The 23,090-nt window shown below is 39.8% G+C and overlaps 2 protein-coding genes across 11 annotated transcripts in view; one reads left to right on the plus strand and one right to left on the minus strand.

Annotated features, from left to right (window-relative positions):
* The window catches only part of VEPH1 (ventricular zone expressed PH domain containing 1), a 257,721-nt gene that overhangs the window by 196,888 nt on the left and 37,743 nt on the right, over positions 1–23,090 (minus strand). For 9 of the 10 annotated variants that reach the window (XR_009261920.1, XM_058730317.1, XM_058730315.1 and 6 more), the window contains one exon: positions 20,943–21,117. Coding sequence is in view for 9 of the 10 variants with exons in the window: in XM_058730317.1 (XP_058586300.1) it covers positions 20,943–21,117 (175 nt within the window). In the remaining variant the exon portion in view is untranslated. Of the gene's footprint in view, positions 1–7,869; positions 8,650–20,942; positions 21,118–23,090 lie in introns of those variants that run through there. The other variant, XM_058730322.1, reaches the window with a different exon arrangement.
* On the plus strand, positions 4,600–11,266 carry PTX3 (pentraxin 3). Its single transcript, XM_058730323.1, has 3 exons — positions 4,600–5,082; positions 5,544–5,945; positions 10,040–11,266. The coding sequence occupies exons 1-3, from the start codon at positions 4,953–4,955 to the stop codon at positions 10,651–10,653; spliced, it is 1,146 nt and encodes a 381-aa protein (XP_058586306.1). The 5' UTR covers positions 4,600–4,952; the 3' UTR covers positions 10,654–11,266.

The raw sequence follows: 23,090 nt of genomic DNA on the forward strand, positions 1-23,090 counted from the left end.
TTTGTATTTTTTTTTGTTATTGAGATATCTTTCTGTACCCTAGGTTCATAAAAATTTTCTCCTAAAAGCATTATGATTTTGTTTCTCATATTTGTCTTTAATCCAGCTGGGACTTACTTTTGTACATGAGGAAGAGATTTTTTGTGTGTATATAAACAATTGCCCTAGCTCCATTTATCAAGTTGTCAGTTGTTTCCCTTCTGATATTTAATACCTTTTTCATGCAGAAGGTTTCTCATATATCTGGGTCTGTTTCTGGATATTTATCATAGCGTCACCAATTATACTTTTTCTTAATTACAAAATGTTTATAATAAATCATTATATCTCATAGGACAAATTTCTTCATCTTCTACTTCAAATCCCTCTTGGCTCCTTTATATAAATTTTACCATTAGTTTGTCAACTTCCTCAAAAAACTAGATTGGCATTTTTTTCCCCACACTGAATGTACGGACTAATTTGGGATAATTGACATCTTTGTGAAAGCAAGTCTTCCCATTCAAGAACATGGCCTTCCATCCATGTAGGGTTTTAAAAAAAATGTCTTCAATGAAGTTTTGTGATATTAGTTGTGTTGTATGTATCTTTTATTAAATTGGTTCCCAGGTATCTCATTTTTGTTGTTGCTACTGTAAATAAATGGAAGCTTTAAAAAATGTTCTATCAATTGTCTGCTGGTATTAAGAAAACACTGATTTGGGGCGCCTGGGTGGCGCAGTCGGTTAAGCGTCCGACTTCAGCCAGGTCACGATCTCGCGGTCCGTGAGTTCGAGCCCCGCGTCAGGCTCTGGGCTGATGGCTCGGAGCCTGGAGCCTGTTTCTGATTCTGTGTCTCCCTCTCTCTCTGCCCCTCCCCCGTTCATGCTCTGTCTCTCTCTGTCCCAAAAATAAATAAAAAACGTTGAAAAAAAATTAAAAAAAAAAAAAAAAAAGAAAACACTGATTTTTGTGTGTTCTTTCAGCCAGCAAAGCTTGCTCACTTCTCTTAATAATCTGTCTTCAGAGTCTCTTAGATTTGCTGTTTATAGGTAATCAACTCATAATAATTGATGATGGCTTTGTCTCTTTTCTCTGTTTTTATATCTTATGTTTCTTTTTTTTTTGTCCTACTTTTACTGGCTGAGACCTCTAATGCTCTATGAGTAGAACCAGTGTCTACGGATATCCTTTTGTTATTCCTGTTTTTTAAAATTATGTTTCTGGGCACCTGGGTGGCTCAGTCGGTTAAGCGGCCGACTTCGGCTCAGGTCATGATCTTGCGGTCTGTGAGTTCGAGCCCCGCGTCGGGCTCTGTGCTGACAGCTCAGAGCCTGGAGCCTGTTTCAGATTCTGTGTCTCCCTCTCTCTGACCCTCCCCCATTCATGCTCTCTCTGTCTCAAAAATAAATAAACGTTAAAAAAAAAAATTAAAAAAAAATTATGTTTCTAAGGATTCATTATTATGTATGTATATGTTTCTATCTATTTTGGCATTTCTGTTTTATCAGCTTAAGTTTCTGTTTTCTAGTTTGTACATAAATAACTGTTGAATTTTATTAAACGTTTTTCTGCATCTGTTGACACGATTACATGATTTCTCGTTTAAATTGTTAATGTAATAAATTAATAGATAATTCTAATATTTACATGAGTCTTGCAGTCTTGGAATAAACACAACTTGGTTATAATGTATTTTTATGCTTATATTGTTGAGTATGTTTGGCTAATATTTTATTTAGAGCTTTTGCATTTATGTTCTTGAATGAGACTGGCCTTCCTTTCTTGTACTGTCCTTGTCTCTTTTTAGTATCCTAGTTACTAAAGTTATAGAAAGTTATAGAAAGAATGTAGCGCATTCCTGCACACTCTATTCTCAGAAGCAGTTTGTGTAAGATGAGGATTATATGTTCCTTGAATGTTTGGTAGAACTTGCTTAGCAAACTTTCTGAGCAATGTTCTATATATTTCATTTTATATAGAACTTTATATAGTTTAGGTTTCTTTATCCTTTAGCAGTGTTTTTGTAATTTGATCAGTTATCACAGAAGTGGACATAGTTATGAAAGACTTCCATTAAAACCTCTATAATTATAGATTTTTCAGTTTCTCATTATTTTGTCAGTCTTCAGCATATATTTTTTGAAACTATGTTACTAAATAATTCTGAGATATCTTCCTGGTACAGTGTTTATCATACTTTATTCTCTTTCCCTTAAAGTCTATTTTTGATTGATATTAATATAACTATTCTAGCTTTTTTGAATTGTACCTGTTTCATACATTCTCCCCTTGGCCTTGTAAAATTTTTTACTTTGAACATTTCTAGGTTCTTATGTTTTATGTGTGGTTCTTGTAGATGACACATAGCTGAGGATTTTAAAAATATTCTTACTTGACAACTTATGTCTCTTAATTGGAAAGTTTGTTTTATTAATATTTATGATGATTATTGGTACACTTGGATTTATTTTTACAACACTGTGTTGTGTTTTGTTATTCATCTTGCTTTGTCTATGTCTTTTTCCATTCTTTACTGCTTTCTATTGAACAAGTTTTGTTCAATTCTTTCTACTCCTTCTATTTGAACATTCTTTTTTCCTTTTGGTTCTCATGGCTGTCTTTAAAAGATACATTCTGGAACTAACAAAACAAAATTAATTTCTCTGTCATCTTCCTGAACAATGAAATGACTTTAGAATACTTTATTGAACTTAAAGAGTATATTTTGGATGATTTTCTTAGATTTTTCTTCCAATTCTTTAATATTCTCTTCAGCTTTGCCTATTAGTCATTTAACCCATTCCTTGAGGTTTTTAAGTTTTCAATTATTTTTTTTTATTTCTAGAAATTACATATGGTCCTTTAAAAAAAAAATCTGCCTGGTCTTTTTCTTTTGACAATGTCTTTTCTTTGCTCATGTTTCCTACTCCTTGTGGCTCTAAAATAATTTCAAAAAAAATTTTTTAACATTTACTTATTGTTGAGAGACAGAGAGAGACAGAGCATGAGCAGGGGAGGGGCAGAGAGAGAGAGAGAGAAACAGAATCTGAAGCATGTTCCAGGTTTTGAGCTGTCAGCACAGAGTCCAACGCAGGGCTCAAACCCATGAACCGCATGATCATGACCTGAGTCAAAGGCGGAAGCTTAACCGACTGAGCCACCCAGGTGCCCCAAGGATCTAAAACAACTTTAAACACACCTATTTTCTAGTTCCTTGGTGATATTTTAAATCAATGAAGTTTTTGGGAGAGGGGTGCTTAGTCCTTTTTTTGTTTCTGCTGATTCTCATTTGTCGTGGATTGTTTCCTCATATGTTTAAATATTTTTATTGTGAACTTGTTTTTACTGTGGCAGATAGTACACACTGAATCTTGCACATGTGTGAGGGCAGACCCACAGTCACAAACTTTTAGGGACTCTGCAAAGTTCAGTTAAAGAGAGACAGGCTTACTTCTCACTTATTTGGTGTAGGACAGAGAATGGGGCTATATCCACTGAAATCCAATATACAACTCTCTGAGGGTCTGGCTTTAGGTGAGGGTCTCACTCCTAACTCCCCACGCTGGCCTAAGCTTTGCTCCCACATGGTCATTAATACTTGGTTGCTGCAGAACTGATAACCCTTCCCTCCCTTTACCTCCCTCCAGGGGGGGCCTTAGCATCAGCTCTTGGGCTTACACATTTGGTTGTGGTTCCCCCCTTTACCTTTGGCCCCTGGATATTTCCCTAACTTTATTGGTAGTCCATTTGTACATTTAATGTTATTATAATGTAAATGCATTTCTAGGCGTTTCGTACAGTAGTTTTCAGCTTATATAGACCTTCATTATTTCCACAGAAGCAGGAATCCCTAAATTTACTTTAAAAACATGAACTTTGACTCTAAACCTAGTGAAATCATATCATTTCCGCATAATACTGGTTTATGAAAAGAAACATTCCTAAAATCATCTAATTCCTCTCCCCCCAGCTCTTTCTTAATTCAGATTTATCGCTTTTGCTTTGTTGTTTGTCATTTTAAAAGTATGTTTATAGGGGCGCCTGGGTGGCGCAGTCGGTTAAGCGTCCGACTTCAGCCAGGTCACGATCTCGTGGTCCGTGAGTTCGAGCCCCGCGTCAGGCTCTGAGCTGATGGCTCGGAGCCTGGAGCCTGTTTCCGATTCTGTGTCTCCCTCTCTCTCTGCCCCTCCCCCGTTCATGCTCTGTTTCTCTCTGTCCCAAAAATAAATAAAAAACGTTGAAAAAAAAAAATTAAAAAAAAAAAAAAAAGTATGTTTATAAAAGCATAGTTGCAACTCCAGAAGGCTTAAAGATGGAATAACTCAGAATGGACTTGGCTTCTAGGGCCATCAAAACCCTTACCAAGTTGGTTTATCTCAGAATCACAGAGTAATTTTCACAACTCAGACCTATAAAACTGTGTACAAAGGATAAGTGGGAAAGTTTTCTATACATAAAGGGCTGTGAAACTGTAAAAGCGCCACACGAAATGCTGGAATGATGATCTTGCTTTCATGCCTCTACGCCTGCTGACTTACTTCCCCCCCTACCTCCCCTCCCCTCCCCTGCCTTTCATCCCTCAGTGTTACCAATTCAAGTTACAACAGCTAATCCTCACGGGGACAGTCTTAGCCCAGTTTCCCCACCTCTTTCCCCTCTGACCCTCCTCCAATTAATCTGACTGCAGCGTAAACCTTTGCGGTCTATTATTGTGCAACGTCCACATTTCCCTCGCCCTCCCAACCAGCCCCCTCCCCTCCAAATTCTGGGGAACTCCCGTTACCGCGGTGCCACCGGCATTACTCATTCATCTCCATTCAGGCTTTCTCCAGCATTTATTAAGGGCTCTCTACTCCTGCCTCTCACTCTCCCTCTCCGCTGCTCAAACACTGCTCACTGGAGAGCTCGCCTCGTCCCCTCAGGCCAGCTGTGGGAAGCGGCAAAAGAAAGAACTTTGTCTCTCTCCAGCAATGCATCTCCCTGCGATTCTGTTTTGTGCTCTCTGGTGTGCGGTGTCTGCCGAGACCTCGGATGATTACGAGCTCATGTATGTGAATTTGGACAACGAAATAGACAATGGACTCCATCCCACTGAGGACCGTAAGTTCATTTTAACTGTTTCTCTGCTAACCCTAACTACATATCCATCCCTGTGGGTCTAAATATTATACATATACTTCGTAGCCAACGAAATGAGCTTTAAAAAAAAAAAAAAACTATAGTTTGTTTTGCAAAAGAAAAGAAGCACTTTAGGAAAGGGGGAGGTTTCAAAAAGTTCTGTCACAGACACATAATGGCTTGGACCGCATGAAATCGCCGATATTTGCCTGTTTTGAGCCTCACGAACGGCAATTTCACAGCGTTCCACTTAATATGTACCTCCGTGAATGGTTTCTGTCATTGTCGAGAGAGTCACGCGCTGTTTTCCGGAGGTGTCCTTAAAGGGGAGGGGGTGCTGGGAACGGGCAGTAACTTGGGACCACCGAGGGAGGTCGGCTTTCTACAAAGCACGCCCTGGGAAGGCCTGGGCGGGCCGGTAACGCGTGTGTCCCGCGCTCTAGCCACGCCGTGTGACTGCCGTCGGGAGCACACCGAGTGGGACAAGCTCTTCATCATGCTGGAGGACTCGCAGATGAGGGAGGGCATGCTGCTGCAGGCCACCGACGACGTCCTCCGGGGTGAGCTGCAGAGGCTGCGAGCGGAGCTGGGCCGCCTGGCGGGCAGCCTGGCGAGGCCGTGCGCGCCGCCGGCCCCCGCGGAGGCCCGGCTGGCCCGGGCGCTGGACGAGCTGCTGCAGGCGAGCCGCGACGCGGGCCGCAGGCTGGCGCGCCTGGAGAGCGCCGACACGCCGCGCCCGGAGGAGGCGGGGCGCGCCCTGGGCGCGGTGCTCGAGGAGCTGCGGCGGACCCGAGCGGACCTCCGCGCGGTGCAGGGCTGGGCGGCCGGGCGCTGGCTGCCGTCAGGTAAGGACGCGGAGCGGAGCGGCCCCCTCCCCTCCCCCGCCGCTTTGTCCTCGGAACGTGCGTGGCGGGAAGCCTAGTGGCAGCCCCCTAGGGCCAGCTTCAGTGGGGACACACGCAGCTCTAGTTCTCTATGCACGCTCACACGGATCACACACACCATACAAGGCGCAAAAACTGACTTTAAAAAGTATTTTCCGGCCGCGGGGAGCCCAGAAGAGACCTGTGCACGTAACCATCACAGTCTTGAAATAGACGTCAAGGGCCCCTGACACCCGATCCGACCAGGAGGTGCAGGAGCTCTATTGGCCGGTTATAACCGTGACCTCTCTAGCTGTCCGGCTTCCCTCCGTTAGGGATTTCCACTTCTTCTAATTTTAGCCTGTCTCTCTTTAGGGGGGAAAGGGCTCCGGTTCCCCCGCGCTATTTCAGGGCCCAGCCTAATTTTTAGGGACACGTTCCAATCCCCGGGCCGGCCCCTCCTCCCCGCTGGTTCTGAGCAAGAGACTTGAGACTGAACCTGATCTCCTGAAAGATTAGTGGAATTCCTGAGGGGTCCCCCAGCCCCCGGGGCCTGGGGAATTAGCCTGTGAGAGAGGAGGCTTGGGATAAACTTGCGGGGGCGGGATCCAAGGTAGAAGGGTCTGAGGTAGGAGCCAATTGGTAACCCTCCTCCCCAGTGATTTAAGGGGTGAGAGCCAAAGGAGAGAGAGGGAGGGAGGGAGGGAGGGAGGGAGGGAGGGAGAGAGAGAGAGAGAGAGAGAGAGAGAGAGAGAGAGAGAGAGAGAAAGACAGGCGGTTCGAACCAGATGCAACTTGATGGAAGTCCCATGTGATACTACATGAATCTCCAAACACATATGGGCCTGAAAAATACATTGGGAAGATGGCTAAAAGAAATGAGATTTATTTGGAGCCAAGTAACACTCGTTTACAAGTCAAACTTTTTTGGAGATAGTAGGGCAAAAATCATTTGTGGGTTATATTAGAAAATCAGCGACTTGGGTAAGAAAATATCATTTACGCTGTTCCTGAGAATCTCATGAAGGGAAAACAATCACAAACAATGCCATTGCTCTTTACAGTTACAATAAAGCAACTCATCTGTTGAGGTAGGAGGAAGAATCATAAGCATGTGTGAGAGCATGTTTCATTTAAAATTACAGAAACCATACCAGAGTATCAGTCGTTACTAAATAGCTGAGGACTGTTTCTCAGTACTGAGCATATTTTCTTGAATGTATTACGTGTGGTTTCAGAGACTGAAAAAGCATAAAATCAAATATACAATAGATCCTCAATGTAAGTGGTAAAGAGACAAATTATAATCTGGTGGCTGTCTTAATGGATGAAATCTCTTGTCTTTGGCAAACCATGTAAAATCATTGTACATTTAATGTACCCGATTAAGGCGAATTTTCACTCTCACCTCTGTATGCTAGTTAGAGCAGAGAGGAATGTATTTCTGAATTCTAAAATAGTTAATTTCTTATATCCAATAGTACTTTTTCCACATGGTTTGGTTTCTCTTCCCTTGGTTTCCTGCCAGCTTGGTTCCTAAGGGATTCCTAATTATTCTGTTGTCGGCCTCCTAAGAACCTGGTTTTAATTTTGTTCGGTCTTTGATAATATAATCAGAAAAACCCATTAGTTAAAAGCCATATCATGAGAGTCTCTGACATTTTAAAGAGATAGCAAGAGCCTCAGTGACTGGTCCCCACCAAAAAATCCATAAAAATCCTGTGAACAACAAGTTCCACTCCATGAACTCCTATGGCCAGTGCACCCTGCAGGGGAAGCTGGGTCTCAGAGAGGCAATCAAGGAATGCTTTGGAATGCAATCCTGACTGCCTGGGTTTATTTAAACACGAAATCAGTTAATTAGACTGCAGTAGGCCCCTTCTTGAACACTACTTTACTGGGACATTACAGGGAAGATCTCAAATGGTTATGCATCTTTTATTCCATTATCTTTGTTTGATTTAATTAACACAACGAGAAAAAAAATGCATCTACCAATTTCATTTGAAAAAAGAATGCATCAAGAATTTCAAAAATCTTCAAAAATTCAAATTACTCACTGAAAAAGTTAATAGCAAAATGTAACAGGACCAACTTGTGCTTTAGTGTTGTTACTTTCATACAATTTTCTGAATCTCAGTATTTCTTTGATTATTTCTAGATCCACATCTGTTTAACTTTTTAGGACAGAGCCTAGCCCTCAATCACTTGCAGTCATTGAACTTAGTTCAGCACACTTTTCATGGGCGTTTGGTGCCTGCAAGTTCTACACATTCACCAGTTAGTCTCTAAATGCTCTGGAAGTTTGCTTATCAAAGCTATTTTACGGTAAATCTTCAGTTTGTCATAAAGTGAATACTTCGGCCTCATTTACATTAAAAAAAATTCTTTTTTCTGGTCTCTCATACACCTATGAAGTTATCACAAAGTAGAGCTCACCCGTGAAAGGTTTTAGCATGTTTCCCAGAGACACCTAGAAGATCTTCACTTCAGCATCTCTAGCTTCCTGACCAGACATGTGACCTGGAGATGAACTGAGGTGGGAGTTTACTGAGCTCCCAACTCCCATGTCACAAAGTCTCCTTCCAAGTGCTCTTGAGCAGAAATATGTTCTCCAGTAGGCCCCTTGAAAGAGTTCACTCTTCCTTAAAGGCTTTCTATTGTTGCTTAAACAGTATCTATAAGCCTGTGGACAAAATAAGAGTTTTTAAGCATATCCTCGGGCTACACAGTTTTTCCCGAGTACTATATATATGTTGCTTACAGACTTGCAGAATATTAGGAAGAGACTGGAAGAGGCTTTTAACCTATAAAAGCCTAGAGAGATATGGGGCTCATCAAAAACTGCATGCTTGCTAATAGTAAAACAAACTGAGTTCCAGCCCCCCTAGTCAAATCTAGGGGTTCTTCTACCATTAAGAAGCAATGCAGTGTGCTAGTTAGGGCGTGGCCTCTGATGACCAGGTTACTTAGTGCTCTATGCCTTACTTTTCTCCTTTGTAGAATGGGAATATTAAGACTATCCCTTAGATGACCAGGTTACTTAGTGCTCTATGCCATACTTTCCTCCTTTGTAGAATGGGAATATTAAGACTATCCCTTAATATGGGAATATTAAGATTAAAATGATATAGAGGGATTAGAACAGTATTTGGCACACAGAGATTACCCAATTAGAATTAGTCATCATTATCATCTATTGCTGACTTTCAAAGGTAGCTTTCTACAAACTTTGCAAAGTTTACAAATATCTGGAACATGAGGTATATGAAACATATTCAGCAACAATATGACTGTCCTAGATTTTCACTTAAAAATGCATGTTGACTTGGGGCATCTGGGTGACTCAGCTGACTGAGCACCAACTCTTGGTTCCTGCTCGGGTCACAGTCTCACAGTTCATTAGATCGAGCCCTGAGTCAGGCTCCACACTGACAACACTGAGCCTGCTTGGGATTCTTTCCCTCTTCCTCTGCTCCTCTTCTGTGCTGGTGCTCACTTGCTGGCTGTCTCTCTCTCAAAATAAATAAAACATTAACACATAAAATAAAAATACATGTTGACCATGGGTAAATAGGGTGAGCCAGGTCCATTGAATTTCATAGGTTTTTTGTTTTTGTTTTTATTCTAAAAGCTTGGTGAAGTCAAGAAGAGGGAAACAAGTTTGGCTCTAGGTTTTTTGAAAATACAGTGTCATTGTTTGAAGTTAAAGCATAGTGACTCAACATTTTTATTTTAAAAAAGGCAGTAAAAGGAAATAAGCTAATTGTGAGGGGAACTAGTTATTAAAATATGGTTTCCATTATTTTCTGAGTTGGGACAATTTGGCTCCTCTGCATGTCATCGTGTCCACTTAAGATACCTCACTGAGCAAGCCTGACAATTGACTTTCCTTATTCCTGTTTTCTTTGCTCTACCAAGAAATCACTCTTGAAGCTCAAGTCATGGTGTAATACTGCATATAATTTTCAGTGGTAGTCATTAAAATGCCTGTGCTAAAAGACCCAAATGCTGGAATCATTTCTGAGTGAATTTATATTTTCTCTCCTATCCTTCTTACTTTCTTGCCATTCTAGGTTGTGAAACAGCCCTTTTATTCCCAATGCGTTCCAAGAAGATTTTTGGAAGCGTGCATCCAGCGACACCAATGAAGCTTGAGTCTTTTAGTGCCTGCATTTGGGTCAAAGCCACAGATGTATTAAACAAAACCATCCTGTTTTCGTATGGCACAAAGAGAAATCCATATGAGATCCAGCTGTACCTTGGCTATCAGTCCATAGTGTTTGTGGTGGGTGGAGAGGAGAACAAACTGATTGCTAATACTGTGTTTTCCCTGGGAAAGTGGACCCATCTGTGCAGCACCTGGAATTCAGAGAAGGGGCGCATGTCCTTGTGGGTAAACGGTGAACTGGTGGCTACCACTGTCGAGGTGGCCATAGGTCATATTGTTCCTGAGGGAGGGATCCTGCAGATTGGCCAAGAAAAGAACGGCTGCTGTGTAGGTGGTGGCTTTGATGAAACACTAGCCTTTTCTGGAAGACTCACAGGCTTTAATATCTGGGATCGTGTTCTCAGCAATGAAGAGATAAGAGAGACCGCAGGAGCAGATTCTTGTCACATCCGGGGAAATGTTGTTGGGTGGGGAGTCACAGAAATTCAGCCACATGGAGGAGCTCAGTATGTTTCATAAGTGTTGTGAAACTCTACTTGAAGCCAAAGAAAGAAACTCACGTTTTCAACATATGCCAGTTGGGAAGGTCTAAAAACCTCAGTGCATATTAAGCACACTTGAGATTAATGAAGGGGAGAGTTGAGATCAGTTTTTATTCATCTTGGCAAAATACTGAATAAACAGTTGAAGACAAGACATTGGAGAATGCTTTTGGGGATATTGTTACTAGACTTTATGCCAGGTGCTTTCAGATTAATGCCATGTCTTTGTCAGATAAACTCTCAAATAATTAAAACGGACTGTATTGTTGAACAGAAGGACAATTGTTTTACTTTCCTTTGGTTAATTTTGTTTTGGCCAGAGAGGACTTTTACATTGGAAGAAAAATAAAATAACATATTGCTGTCCATTGTTCATTGTTATTGGTATGTACCTTATTAAAAAATGATGATAAAACATATTTATACTACAATGTGACTTAACAAATGCAAATGTAGTTTATGTGTTATAACCGAATGTCACTTTTTTGAGAAGATAGTTATATAAGTTATATTGTAAAATGGTTTTGTATTAATTTTATTAAGACTATTTTTGTAAAGCTGTACTGTAAATAAAATATTTTATAAAACTACCCCGTATCATCTAACTATAAATTTAAAAGATGTTTTGGAGCAAACCCAAACTCGAAGTAGGAAACAGTTTTCAGATACTAATCTATTGTGTGAATGGTAATAGCTAATATTGTTAGAAATAAACTATAGAGTTGCTTTAAGCTTTGGCTTCCTATAAATCATAAGCAAAACATCTGATCTTGGCTAAGTCAATTCATCTCTCTGGGTTTTCGTTTTCTCCACTGAGAAATCAAGGAGTTGAGGAAAAATGATCTCTAAGTCCCTTCCAATTTGGCAAATCTATGACCATACACAACTTTCTGTCCTGTGTAACACAGCAACAAACATAAATTAGCATAGTTCCCCAAATGTATGTGATGAGGACTGTTACCGGGGAGATCTAAGAATCTGGAAAGGAAACGATGACTCCTACCCTGAAAGCGTACCCTATTCTCATACTCATGCATGAAGGAGAGGACAATCAAACCTTTTCACCCTGCAGAAGGTGAGGTAACTCTCTCCCACACTGATGTTCTCCTCCTGTCGAGGTTATGCAGGGCTAATAGAAGACTACGGCAAAGCTGTTTCTGAATGTCAGTAGCAAATGTGGTAGGGCCACAGTGATGATATGTCCACCTAAAGACAGGGCCTGAGCAACCACAGGTCTTCATGGTTTGGCAGGTTTGGAGAATAGGGCCAGGAGTAGTTATCAAACCACATTTTATAACTAACTAGTTGAGTGTCCTTAGACAAGTCACTTAACTCTTCTGGGTGTTCTCAGTAAAAGAAGGGAACTGGTCTCTCATTGCCTTTATCAATAAAATGTCATGAATCTAGGTATGCTTGAGGATGTTTGTGGTATCGATACAGTTTCATTCCACTTGTGAGACCCACAAAATCAGGCTGATGGATCTCCAAAAAGGGTGTTCACAGTTGAGGTCAAAGGCCAGTCTCAGAACCTTGGAGGTTACATGATTCAAGGTTGTAGGCACCCTGTCCTTGTTTAGCCATTATCTATATGACTTGAAAACTTAACTGGAAGAAAAAAAACACTAGATCCAACCACAAGCAGAGAATTAGGCATGCCTTCAATTTCCACATCCCAGATGCAAGCATTAGATCTGCCCAAAATACATGCAAACTCGTATTCTGACAGAGTTAAGCATAAGGGCATTTTTAATTTTTTTATGGGGATCACACGCTGAGGGTAAAGAAGAAGCAAACAGAAGAAAAATAAGGAATTCTTGGGTTACAAAAGTAGAAATCTCATCTGCTACGGCAGTAAATCCAGATAAGTGGTTCAAGGGATTTCTGATTGTTCCCTAATACTTATTTTTTCCCTCTGTTCTAAAGTAACAACATTCTGGTTTAAATAGTGAGTATGCCCACTCATAGTAAGACTGTATTTTCCAGCATCAATTGCAGCTAGGTGTGGCCAGGTGACTAAGTTCTGGCTGATGTTGAAATATTGAATGTGAATCTCTTTCCCTTCCTCTTCCTCCTGATTGGAATATGGGAATGATGGCAGGAGTTTCAGCAACCATCTTAGACTGTGAAATTCGGAGCAATTTGGGTCTCACATGTTGTGAAGCTGCCTTGTCAGTCCTGGGCTGCCTATCCCTGCACTTCTTTTATAGGAGAGAAAACTACACTTCTGGCATTTTAAATCCACTATTGTTTGACCAACCTAATCTGATCCAGTAGAACAATTTTTGTTTTAATTGAAAAGACCACACACACTTTATTCCCTCAAAACACTCATAGACTATACTTAGAAAATACATTTTATAAATTCTCAGGAAGTTGGCTATTTGACTGTTTTTTTTTTCTAATAGTATTTAATGAGTTTCAGAATACATAGTGTCATCAAAAGGAAGAAGTAAGAAATGTGTAAAACTGACATAAAATTTCTAAAAAGAAATATCAGTATGCTGGTGTAGTCTGGCACATTGGCAAAGAGTTTCATTCGCCAGAATGGTTATTAAGGGCATCGCTATATCATGGTGTTGTAAAATGTGCAAGATGACTCAAGTTTTTAGGAGGAAAAAATGTAATACGATATATATATAAAATATAAAATATTGTGTGTATGTGCACTAGAGTGACCAATTGCCCTGGTTTGCCTAGAATTGTCCCCCCTTTAGCACTGAGAGTCAGTCCTGTGTCTCAGAAAACCCTTCAGTTCTAGACAAATTGTGACAGTTTGTCACTTTGTCACTCTAGTACATATGTATGTATGTCACTAGAGCAATATTTTTGCACATGACTATGTGAACAAAACAGAGTTGATATATTTTCCTTGTCTATTACAATATAAATTGGCTTTTTGTGAAATGTTAATTCCTTTAAAATATATTCAGAACATTTTACTACTAAGTATACATTTTAGAGTTTGGTACTTGCCATTAGTTAATTAACTTCACTTTAACAATTACATTTGCAAACAAAGAAGAAATTTTAACTGATGTTTAGTTTTTTTAATTAAATGTTAGAAAGCTTTTCGTTGAGAAGCTTACTGAGGTCAAATGTTTCCAGAACTGTCTTTTAGCCCCTTAATAAATAGCACTCATAAAGTTAAAAATCTTGGTCAAAGTAATGATATACGTTTACATCTATATTCATGGATTTCAGTGAACTAGAAAATAGATTACTGACACTTGCATTCAGTTTCATAAATTTGGACTGTGAAAGAAAGCATGCTGGTCTTGGGCTCAGAAATCCAGCATTCTAATCTTAGAACACCATCACCTAACAACTAGAAGAAGTCAGACCTGCCAAGTAATCTTGATGAGTTTCACAGTAGCCCAGACATTAGAGATAAAGGACTTGCCTACCTTGCTGCAGGGTTATGATGAAAATAATAGAAAAACTGATAATGTATCTAAAAGTACTTCCTAAACTAATATTTGAAATAAAAGTTGTCTTTAAGTTTTTCCATGTTGTTACCAGTGGATTAAATCAAAAAGAAGCAAACACATGAAAATAACATATGAATAAGCTAACATAAAGCTTCCCTTATATTGCGGAGAAGTCATTCTCAGAGGCCAGCCCAGGGATGTTCCTCTCTGTGCAGGCCTTATTTGACTTCACAGCAACATCTGCTGGTGGAGTCAAGCAGGTGCAAACTCTGGAGTGCAACTGAGCCCAGACTTAGTTAACAATTCAGAAGAGGGCCTTTTCTGTTTCAAGAGGTGTCTCTATTTCTTCATCCACATTTGGGTTGGCTTTTTTGAACATCATTTTTAATATTTCCCTATGTGTGTTCATATTCGGTTGGAATATTCTTAATAAGATTGCTTCATAGCCTGTTTCCTAGAAATTGGATTAATAAATTCTTTCTCAACAACCTGTAATATGGTGAACTTAAAACTTTGTTCTTTAAGAATAATTGTATCATGAATTTTTAATGGCTAAGTATCTCCCCAGGGATTATAAAACTCCACAAATGAATCTGGTTCTGCCTTTAATATTTTAATAGGGGCCTGGTACATGGCAGATGCTCAATTAGGGATGACAATGACAATGATGTTGATTATGATAATGACGATGAGAAGAATCACTATAACCATTGATGAACTACGTGCCCAGCATTGTGCAAAGTATAGCTGCTTTATCTATTTAAGCCTCACCTCACCCTATGTGATACATATTATTACTGCCATAATAAATGAAAGGTTAATTTTCTATCTCTATTTTCTGAGACAGCTCACCAATCAGTGGTTTGAATTTTGTCTCACATAGAGAAAGAAATGAGGTGAATTTATCATAATTAACTAGACAGTCTTTTCTAGACTATTGCCAGTAAGTCAGAAAGGAATTTGGACTCTTGCTGAGACAATATAACATTTTCTTTCCAAAGACTTTCTACTTAAGTTTCAAATCATTTGAGGTCATCTTGTGATTTGTGCCAGAGGGCCATGTAAAAGGCGTACTAATGGAGAGGCATATTTCCTTATTATAACCATTGATTCAGAAATGCAGAGGAAGAGACATCACTACTTTTAGTTTTGATAGTAGTGATGTGCATTGCATCACAGAGTTCCAAAGTTTGGAAAGGATTTTCCTACAAGCCCTTAAATGATCCCTTACAGTTGGAGATACTCTTCCACGATATTGTCAGCTTCCTGGGTAAAAGATGTGCTAAATTATGCTGTACTAAGCATTGGTTGTGCTTTCATATGCCAGTACTTGACAGGTTTTACAAAGCATCTAAATGGTAAAGAACAAGTTTGGAGAATTATTCAAGAGTCATCGAGAAATGACTCTCCCACTCTGAAAAAGTTATGATGTCACAAAATATTAAATTACTTCTGATATTATTTTTTAAATATTTATTTATTTTGAGAGAGAGAGTGCCAGCAGAAGAGAGGGGCAGAGAGAGAGAGAGGGAGAGAGCACCACAAGCAGGCTCCTTGCTCAGCACGGAGCCCAATGTGGGGTTGGAGCCCAGTGTGGAGCTCGATCCCATGACTCAGATCATGACTTAAGCTGAAATCAAGAGTCGGATGCCTAACTGACTGAGCCACCCAGGATCCCCACTTCTGATATTATTTAAGCAGAAAACAAACTTATTACCTAAATGACATCCTTGTCTTATTTTTTAAGTCAAGGGAAGTATTTAATATTTTCCCATTAAGTATGATTTTAGTTGTTGTAGATATTCTTTGTTAGACAAAGGGTGTTCCTTTCTATTGCTAGAGGTTTTTTGGTTTTTTTTTTTGTCATGAACAGACTTCACATTTTACAAAAGAAGAGGATATACGTATGTATATATAATATTCTCTTGTATACATATACAATATCCCCTTAATCAATTTAAGAGAGGTCTCCAAAATTCCTACTTCGCAAAAATTTTTTTTTTCATGCATGGGTACCGAACTTTATGAGATGGTCTTACTGATCACATGACTTTTTGGCTCTTTAGTCTTTAACTGTGGAGAATTACATTTTGAATATTAAGACATTCTTGCATTCCTAGGATAAACTCAACTGAATCATTATGAGTTTTAGAATAACAATAGTTCTTCCCTCACAAGATATTGGGACAATTACATGAGTTAAAAGACCAGAAAATGGTACACATTAAGCACTCAGCAAATGTTAATGTTATTTTCCATAAGCATTGCTGGAGTCATTTTTATTTGTGATTCGTGATTTGTGCATCTATGTTCATAATTAAGATGGGTGTGTATTTTCCTTTCTTGTGTTTTCCTTTCGGGTTTTTATATCACATATATACCAGCTCACAGAATTAGTTGGAGAATGTTTTTTAATTATCTGAAAAAGCTTAGTTAAGACTGTATTATTACTTGCATATTTTTTCTAATTGTACAACTGTAAAACTAAATGGAACAGGGTTTTTTAATTTATTTTTATTTTCTTGTGGGGTTGATTTAAAAATACTGATTTGTCTTATTTTTTATAGAGATATTCAGGTTTTCTAGCACCTTACCTCTCAAGTATGAACCAAGGCAATACTGTTCATACCTTTTCTTTTTTAAGTTTATTTATTTATTTTGAGAGAACTAGAGAGAATGCCCATGGGGGCAGAAGGGGAGAGGGAGGCAGGGAGAGAGGGAGAGGGACAGGGAGAGGGAGAGAGAGAGGGAGAGAGAGAGGGAGAGGGAGAGGGAGAGAGAGAGGGAGAGGGAGAGAGGGAGAGAGGGAGAGAGGGAGAGAGAGAGAGAGAGAGAGAGAGAGAGAGAGAGAGAGAGAATCCCAAGTAGGCTCTGCACTGTCAGCACAGAGACTGACATGGGGCTTGAACTCACAAACTGTGAGATCATGACCTGAGCTGAAATCTAGAGTCCAATGCTTAACTGACTGATCCACCCAGACACCCTGATACTGCTCATGCCTTTTTTTTTTTCTCCAAATGGAAGAATTTTTCACAATTTCCTTCTCATTGGAAGAATTCAGAGAATATAAAACAGACAAATGGAGTCTAAGCAATTTAAATTAAATGAATTTATATTTACATTGAATGTAAAAGTCAACGTTACTTATATATAATTACTAATAATGAAAAGTAGTAAAAATTGGCTCGGAAATATTGAAATATTGGCCTTCAGGGATAAATACACAAGCTCTTTGACAGTCTCTCATGATTGACTTGTAATTATAAAGGAGGCATTTGGTTTGGAATTAAGGACAAACATGTATAAAATAATTGAAAAATATTATCAGTGGAGTAATATCAACTAAGTATAAGAAGTAGTCACCACTGGTATACCACCAGTCTTGCCTGGCCCTATCTGGTCTACTTTTTCCTTACTATTTTAAAATGAAGGTAGAATGGTTCCGTTCATAAAATTTACACATGCCAAGAACCCGAGAAGAACTACAGATACACTGAGATGAAAGAATCATTATCCAATAAGGTCTTGTTATGCCAAAGCAATGGGGTAATTCTCTAAAAAAGGAAGTATAAGAGGATAAAACTAAGTATATAAGGCTGTTTGTTGGTACCCAGTATTCATTTTAACCATTGCTGGCAATAACCCTGGATTTGGGGAGCAGTGATCTGCATCCCATCCATGTAGTTCTGCTGTAGTTGACCCCCTTTCCTGCCTTGAGGGGGTTCATTACCCAAGCCCGGCCAACTGAAAGACTGTGCTCCCAGGAACAAGCATGGATTGGTTCAGAAATAGGCATATGGCCCATGTTAGGTCAAGCAGAGACAATGAGACTGGGTATGGAGATTTTTTGCTTAATTGGTATTCTTGATGATGTAAACTGGAAGCTGCAGAACCCATAACATGGATCATGAAAATGAAACCAATCCAGGGGCACCTGGGTGGCTCAGTCAGTTAAGTATCTGACTCTTGATTTCCAGCTTAGGTCATAATCTTACTGTCATGAGATTGAACCCAGCACTGGGTGTGGAGTCTGCTTAAGATTATCTTTCTCCCTCCACCCTTCCCCCAAATCTCTCTCTCTCAAAAAACAACAACAACAACAACAACAAAACAAAAACAAAAACAAAAAACAAGTAGAGAGAAGAAAGAAAGTGAAACTAATCCAAAGGAAGCAGAGTTGAGTAATGACTTTTGGTACCACCACTGAGCCCTGAATCAAGTCATATGGGAAGTCTGATGTATTTATGTATTTTTCAGTCATGTGTTCTGATAAGTTCTTCCTCCTTCTCCTCCCCTCCTTTGTCTTTTCTTCCTCTTCTCCATTATCACTATCCTCCTGCTCATCACCAAGCTATTCATACCTGGTGTTTCTACCACTTAAAGTACTACTAATTGGTAAAATGGGATAGTAATAGGATTTTTGTTATGGAATTCTTGTGAGGATTAAACATATAATCCATATAAAGTGCTTAATACATTATTTGGCATAAAGAGAGCATGAAATAAATTTTAGCCATTGTAGTTATAATTGTCATAATCATTATTGTTATTACTGAGTAGATAACAACATCTGTAGACATTGAAAAGTGGGAGAGTGCAGATTAGGATAATATAAATCAAGGAAGAAGATCTAAAGGGAAGAAAACTATAGGTAAGGAAAACAGAAATCCCAATGATGTCTCCTAGGGCTGATTGTAGGGTATATATGACAAAGATATGCAGAACAGAAACTTACTCAGAGACAGCAAGATCCTCTCTACCCTGCAGCTTTAAGTTTGATGGGCTCATGTGAATGGCTGTGGAGTTATACAGACACATTAGTCTTAAAAATCTAAACCCTGAAATATGTAGCCCCAACTTCTTATAGGTCAAATTATCATGTCTATTATGGTAATTTTTATAGTGTCACATCGAATAAACCAAATCATTTGTTTATTTCAAATGCTTGCAATGAATTCAAAAAGTGTATTTGTGTTTCAAAAGAGTTGTTATTAAAAGTGCATTTCAAAAAAAGAAAAAAAAAACAAAAAAAGAAAAAAAACATGAGCTAAGCTCTTGGCAGCTGCAAAGAAACAATTCATTTTTTTTTTTTCAATAAGTCTGTTACTTGCGAGTCAACTACCATGGTTTTAAAACGTGTGGTGTGTAGAAGCGTTTTTTAATATCATATAAAATCTCTTTCAAATATGTACTCAAGGTGGTGAAAAAGGCATAACTGCTTTTCTGGACTTTTAGAAACTTTAGCATCATGATTAAAAGTTAAATTAGCAATTCAATCCTGTAGCCAAAGAAAAGGAGAAATTAATGATACTGCCTAGTAATATCAATGACAAATCTTTAGAGGGAAACACAGGTAAAGTGATGAATCTCCCCTGTCATGGCTGGGCTTCAGACATATCTGGGCATCTGTCAGACCACTGAGGTGGCTGGTCAGATGTCGAGGGTTGGTGCGATGAACTCTTCTTAGGAATGTCTGGTACAATGAAAAAAGCCTTTGTCCTTGGTGGGCCATAGTCATTTTGAAAACCTTTTGAGTAATTTCTTGCTAGCTTGATTCTTGGCTGGATAGTTGAGCCCAGGCATGAGAGAGAAAGTTTTTAGAACAGAAGGATACATTTTACTGCAAACTTGGGAACAGTTTGGTACTGGGAGCTAAGCAACCCCGCTTTGGGGCCTCTTTATCAAAGTGTAACACCAAGGAGAGAGACAGGTGTTCTTCCCCATCCTGCCATAGGCTGCCACATGAAATTAGCGAAGTGGGGGTTGGCTCCTGAAGCTTCAGGAGGAGCAGCACAAAGGAACAGAGGCTGCCATCCTTGACAAGGCAGTATGCAGTGAAATCAGTTCCTGGAACCTCCATGGTAGCAGCCACAGAGTTTGCTGGGCTCGGGGTAGTAGAAGTGGACACCACCATAGCATGCTGGGCCAGGAAGCATAGGGAGAGTAACAACGTGGGCTTATGAATTGGTCTGGATACCTCAGAAAGGGAGCATTTGTGGAGCATGGAGACTCTAAGAAACACTTGGTCTGAGTGGACTTTACAGAGGGTTGATGCTCAACCTGAGCACTTGGGGTATGTGGCAGTAGAATGTGGGGCAAGATATACTCATAGACCTTTGATTATTATTAATGAGAATTGGGGGAATTGGGTGCATATCAGATAATACCATATATTGTCTCTGATCCCAAATCAAAGATACCAAAAAACCATGGTTTCTGACAGATCTGAAACCAAAGGAAAAAACTTAAGAAAAGAGAATATTTTGACTGGACTAACTTGATCTCTTTCATTCAAATATGAAACAATTAACAGAGATGTCCTGATTTGATTTCTTTATGGCAGTATTTCATACAATTACACATCAGTCCCAAGTCACGTTCACAATTGAAGAAGTCTTCACATGTTCTCTGGTATATTTTGCCTAACATCCATTGCTTTTGGAAACCAAAGGCAGGAGAGGTTGTCCATCTGCCACTGAGAACAGTGGGACATGTTCCACTCAGTGCAGACAAGTAGGTTCTCCACAACTGGTAGCTGGACAAGGTGACCAGAAGCATGGAAAACACCATTCCCCAAACTGAGAAATGTCGAGTTAGAAGAGAGAGAGCTTACAACTCCTCTATGAGTCAAAATAATTCATCTGCCCAGTGAAGAGACACAGACTCAACCAGCCCAAGAAATCTCACCCCCGGTCACCAACCAGCTAGTGGCAAAGCAGAGAATCTAACGTACCTCTCAATACTCTAGGTCTCCCTTCCACAATCCATTACTGCTTCATGAAAATATTTTCAAATCACTCCTAGAAAAACATGCCCACACTCAGCCTTTGCACCATACCTTGGAGTATGCTCTTTACTATAACGTCTGTGTGATCAGCCAGAAGATCTGCCTTGGTGATTGCAGCCAGGGACAGGTAGTTGGACATATTCCTGCACAGTTCCTTGTTGCCTCTGTGGAGGAATTTCACTGCTATGGGGATGGCTAACGCCATCACAGGGGGCCGGTTGTAATTCTGAGGAAACATAAGAAAGTAACAAATAATAAGTGGCTCATTATTCATTCATTTATTCATTAATCCAAAGAAATATTTATTGAGCTAATCTCCAGAGTGCAGCTGTGAAAACACAGACCCCACCCTGTTTTCATTGTATTTGGGCCTCTGGGAATTCTTGTCCTTATTAGGGAGACTTGGAGGCAAACAGGCAGCTAACACTGTACGCTGATGGGGACACTGATAGGCAAAGTTCAGAATGCTGAGGGATCAAAGGAGGAACACCTAACCCAGTCTTGGATGGTGCCAAGAAAGACTTTCTGGAGGGAGTGGTGTCAGAGCTGGACCTGGTGGATGAACAGGAGATGGCTGGGTGATGGCAAGGAAAGGAATGAACAGAGGAAAAGCACCTGTGGAGGCACAGAGGTGAGGGAGAACATGTACCTTTGGAAATTGTGAATAGCTCACTGTGGTGGGAGTGTGGGCCATGTGGGAAGGTTGGGGTAGGGAGGTGAGCACAGGAACTGGAAGAGTAAAAGGGACATGATTAGTAAAGGTCTGGCATTCCATGCCAAGGAGTTTGAAATTGATCAAGAGTCACTGATGACAAAAATAACTCATCAGATTTATACTTGAGAAAACAACCCAAGGAATGTTGAACAAGTCACTTTTTGACTTTATCTTAAAAACTAAAGTTTCAGCCAGTGAGATTCAGAAGAAAAAAAGTGAACGAACATGAGACTAAAAATGAAAGAAATTCTGGGTCCTGAAACAATTCTCTTTTTCATATACTTTGTGATTGACCATCAATGTCCTTATACATTAAATGGTGCTATCTGCATTTAATTGCCTATGAGGGAATAATAAAACATACAAAGCATTTTCTTAAAAGTGGACAGTTTGTCTTCATTACCATTAGCTATTCTGATCATCAACCCCATCCTTTAGCCTAATTATAAGGCAAATGTTGCACACTGCACACACTACATTTGACTTCATATTATTATATTAGAAATTAGGGGCGCCTGGGTGGCGCAGTCGGTTAAGCGTCCGACTTCAGCCAGGTCACGATCTCGCGGTCCGTGAGTTCGAGCCCCGCGTCAGGCTCTGGGCTGATGGCTCGGAGCCTGGAGCCTGTTTCCGATTCTGTGTCTCCCTCTCTCTCTGCCCCTCCCCCGTTCATGCTCTGTCTCTCTCTGTCCCAAAAAAAAAAAAAAAAAAAAAAAAAAAAAGAAATAAAAGGTTTTTTTTTTAAGTCTATTCATGTGAAAAGTGCTTATATCTTGCCACTTGTGGATTACTCCCTCTAATATGTCCCACAATTCTGGGTTTATGGTAGGTGTTCAACAAACATCTGAGAAATTGAATAACTAATGAAGAATATATAAACCTATTGTGATAGTTGTCATCAGAAACATAATGTGACAGGAAGGAAGGCATGGAGGTAGGGGGCCCTTTTGCTCCCATCTGTCTTGCTCATGTTGCTGTTAGCAATGGCTGAGTATAGGCTCAAACCTCCAATGCCATCTACTTTTAGGACTAGTTGATTGGGCAGCTGAGTTGTTACACACTCCTTAACAGATTCCTATTTCCATGACCAAGGCCACATGCTACTTCTTTCTAATGAGGGCATTTGCCCTCTTGGCTTCAAAGGTTGTCAAATGACTCAGACATTGACCAATCAGAAAATCACATCTCCTTAGTCCAAATAGTAGGTTCAATAATGGGCAAATTACCCAATTACAATTAAGGAGTCATTAAAAGGGCTCTGTGCAAGAGATTCTCTCTTCTAATGAATCAAAAGTGCCGAGAATGGAAGACCAAGAGTAGCTGCTGCCAGGTTTGACCTCAGTAGGAGAGAATCTGTCTGTGATTCAAGGCAGCATGGATCTGAGAGACAAACTGAGGGAAAAAAATGTCCTGGTGACATCATTTGGGCCCCATGCATTAGGCTGCGCCTGAGGCCAATACTAGCCCCAAATATTTCTGAGACA

The sequence above is a fragment of the Neofelis nebulosa genome, chromosome 5 (assembly GCF_028018385.1).
Source record: "Neofelis nebulosa isolate mNeoNeb1 chromosome 5, mNeoNeb1.pri, whole genome shotgun sequence".
NCBI lineage: Eukaryota > Metazoa > Chordata > Mammalia > Carnivora > Felidae > Neofelis > Neofelis nebulosa.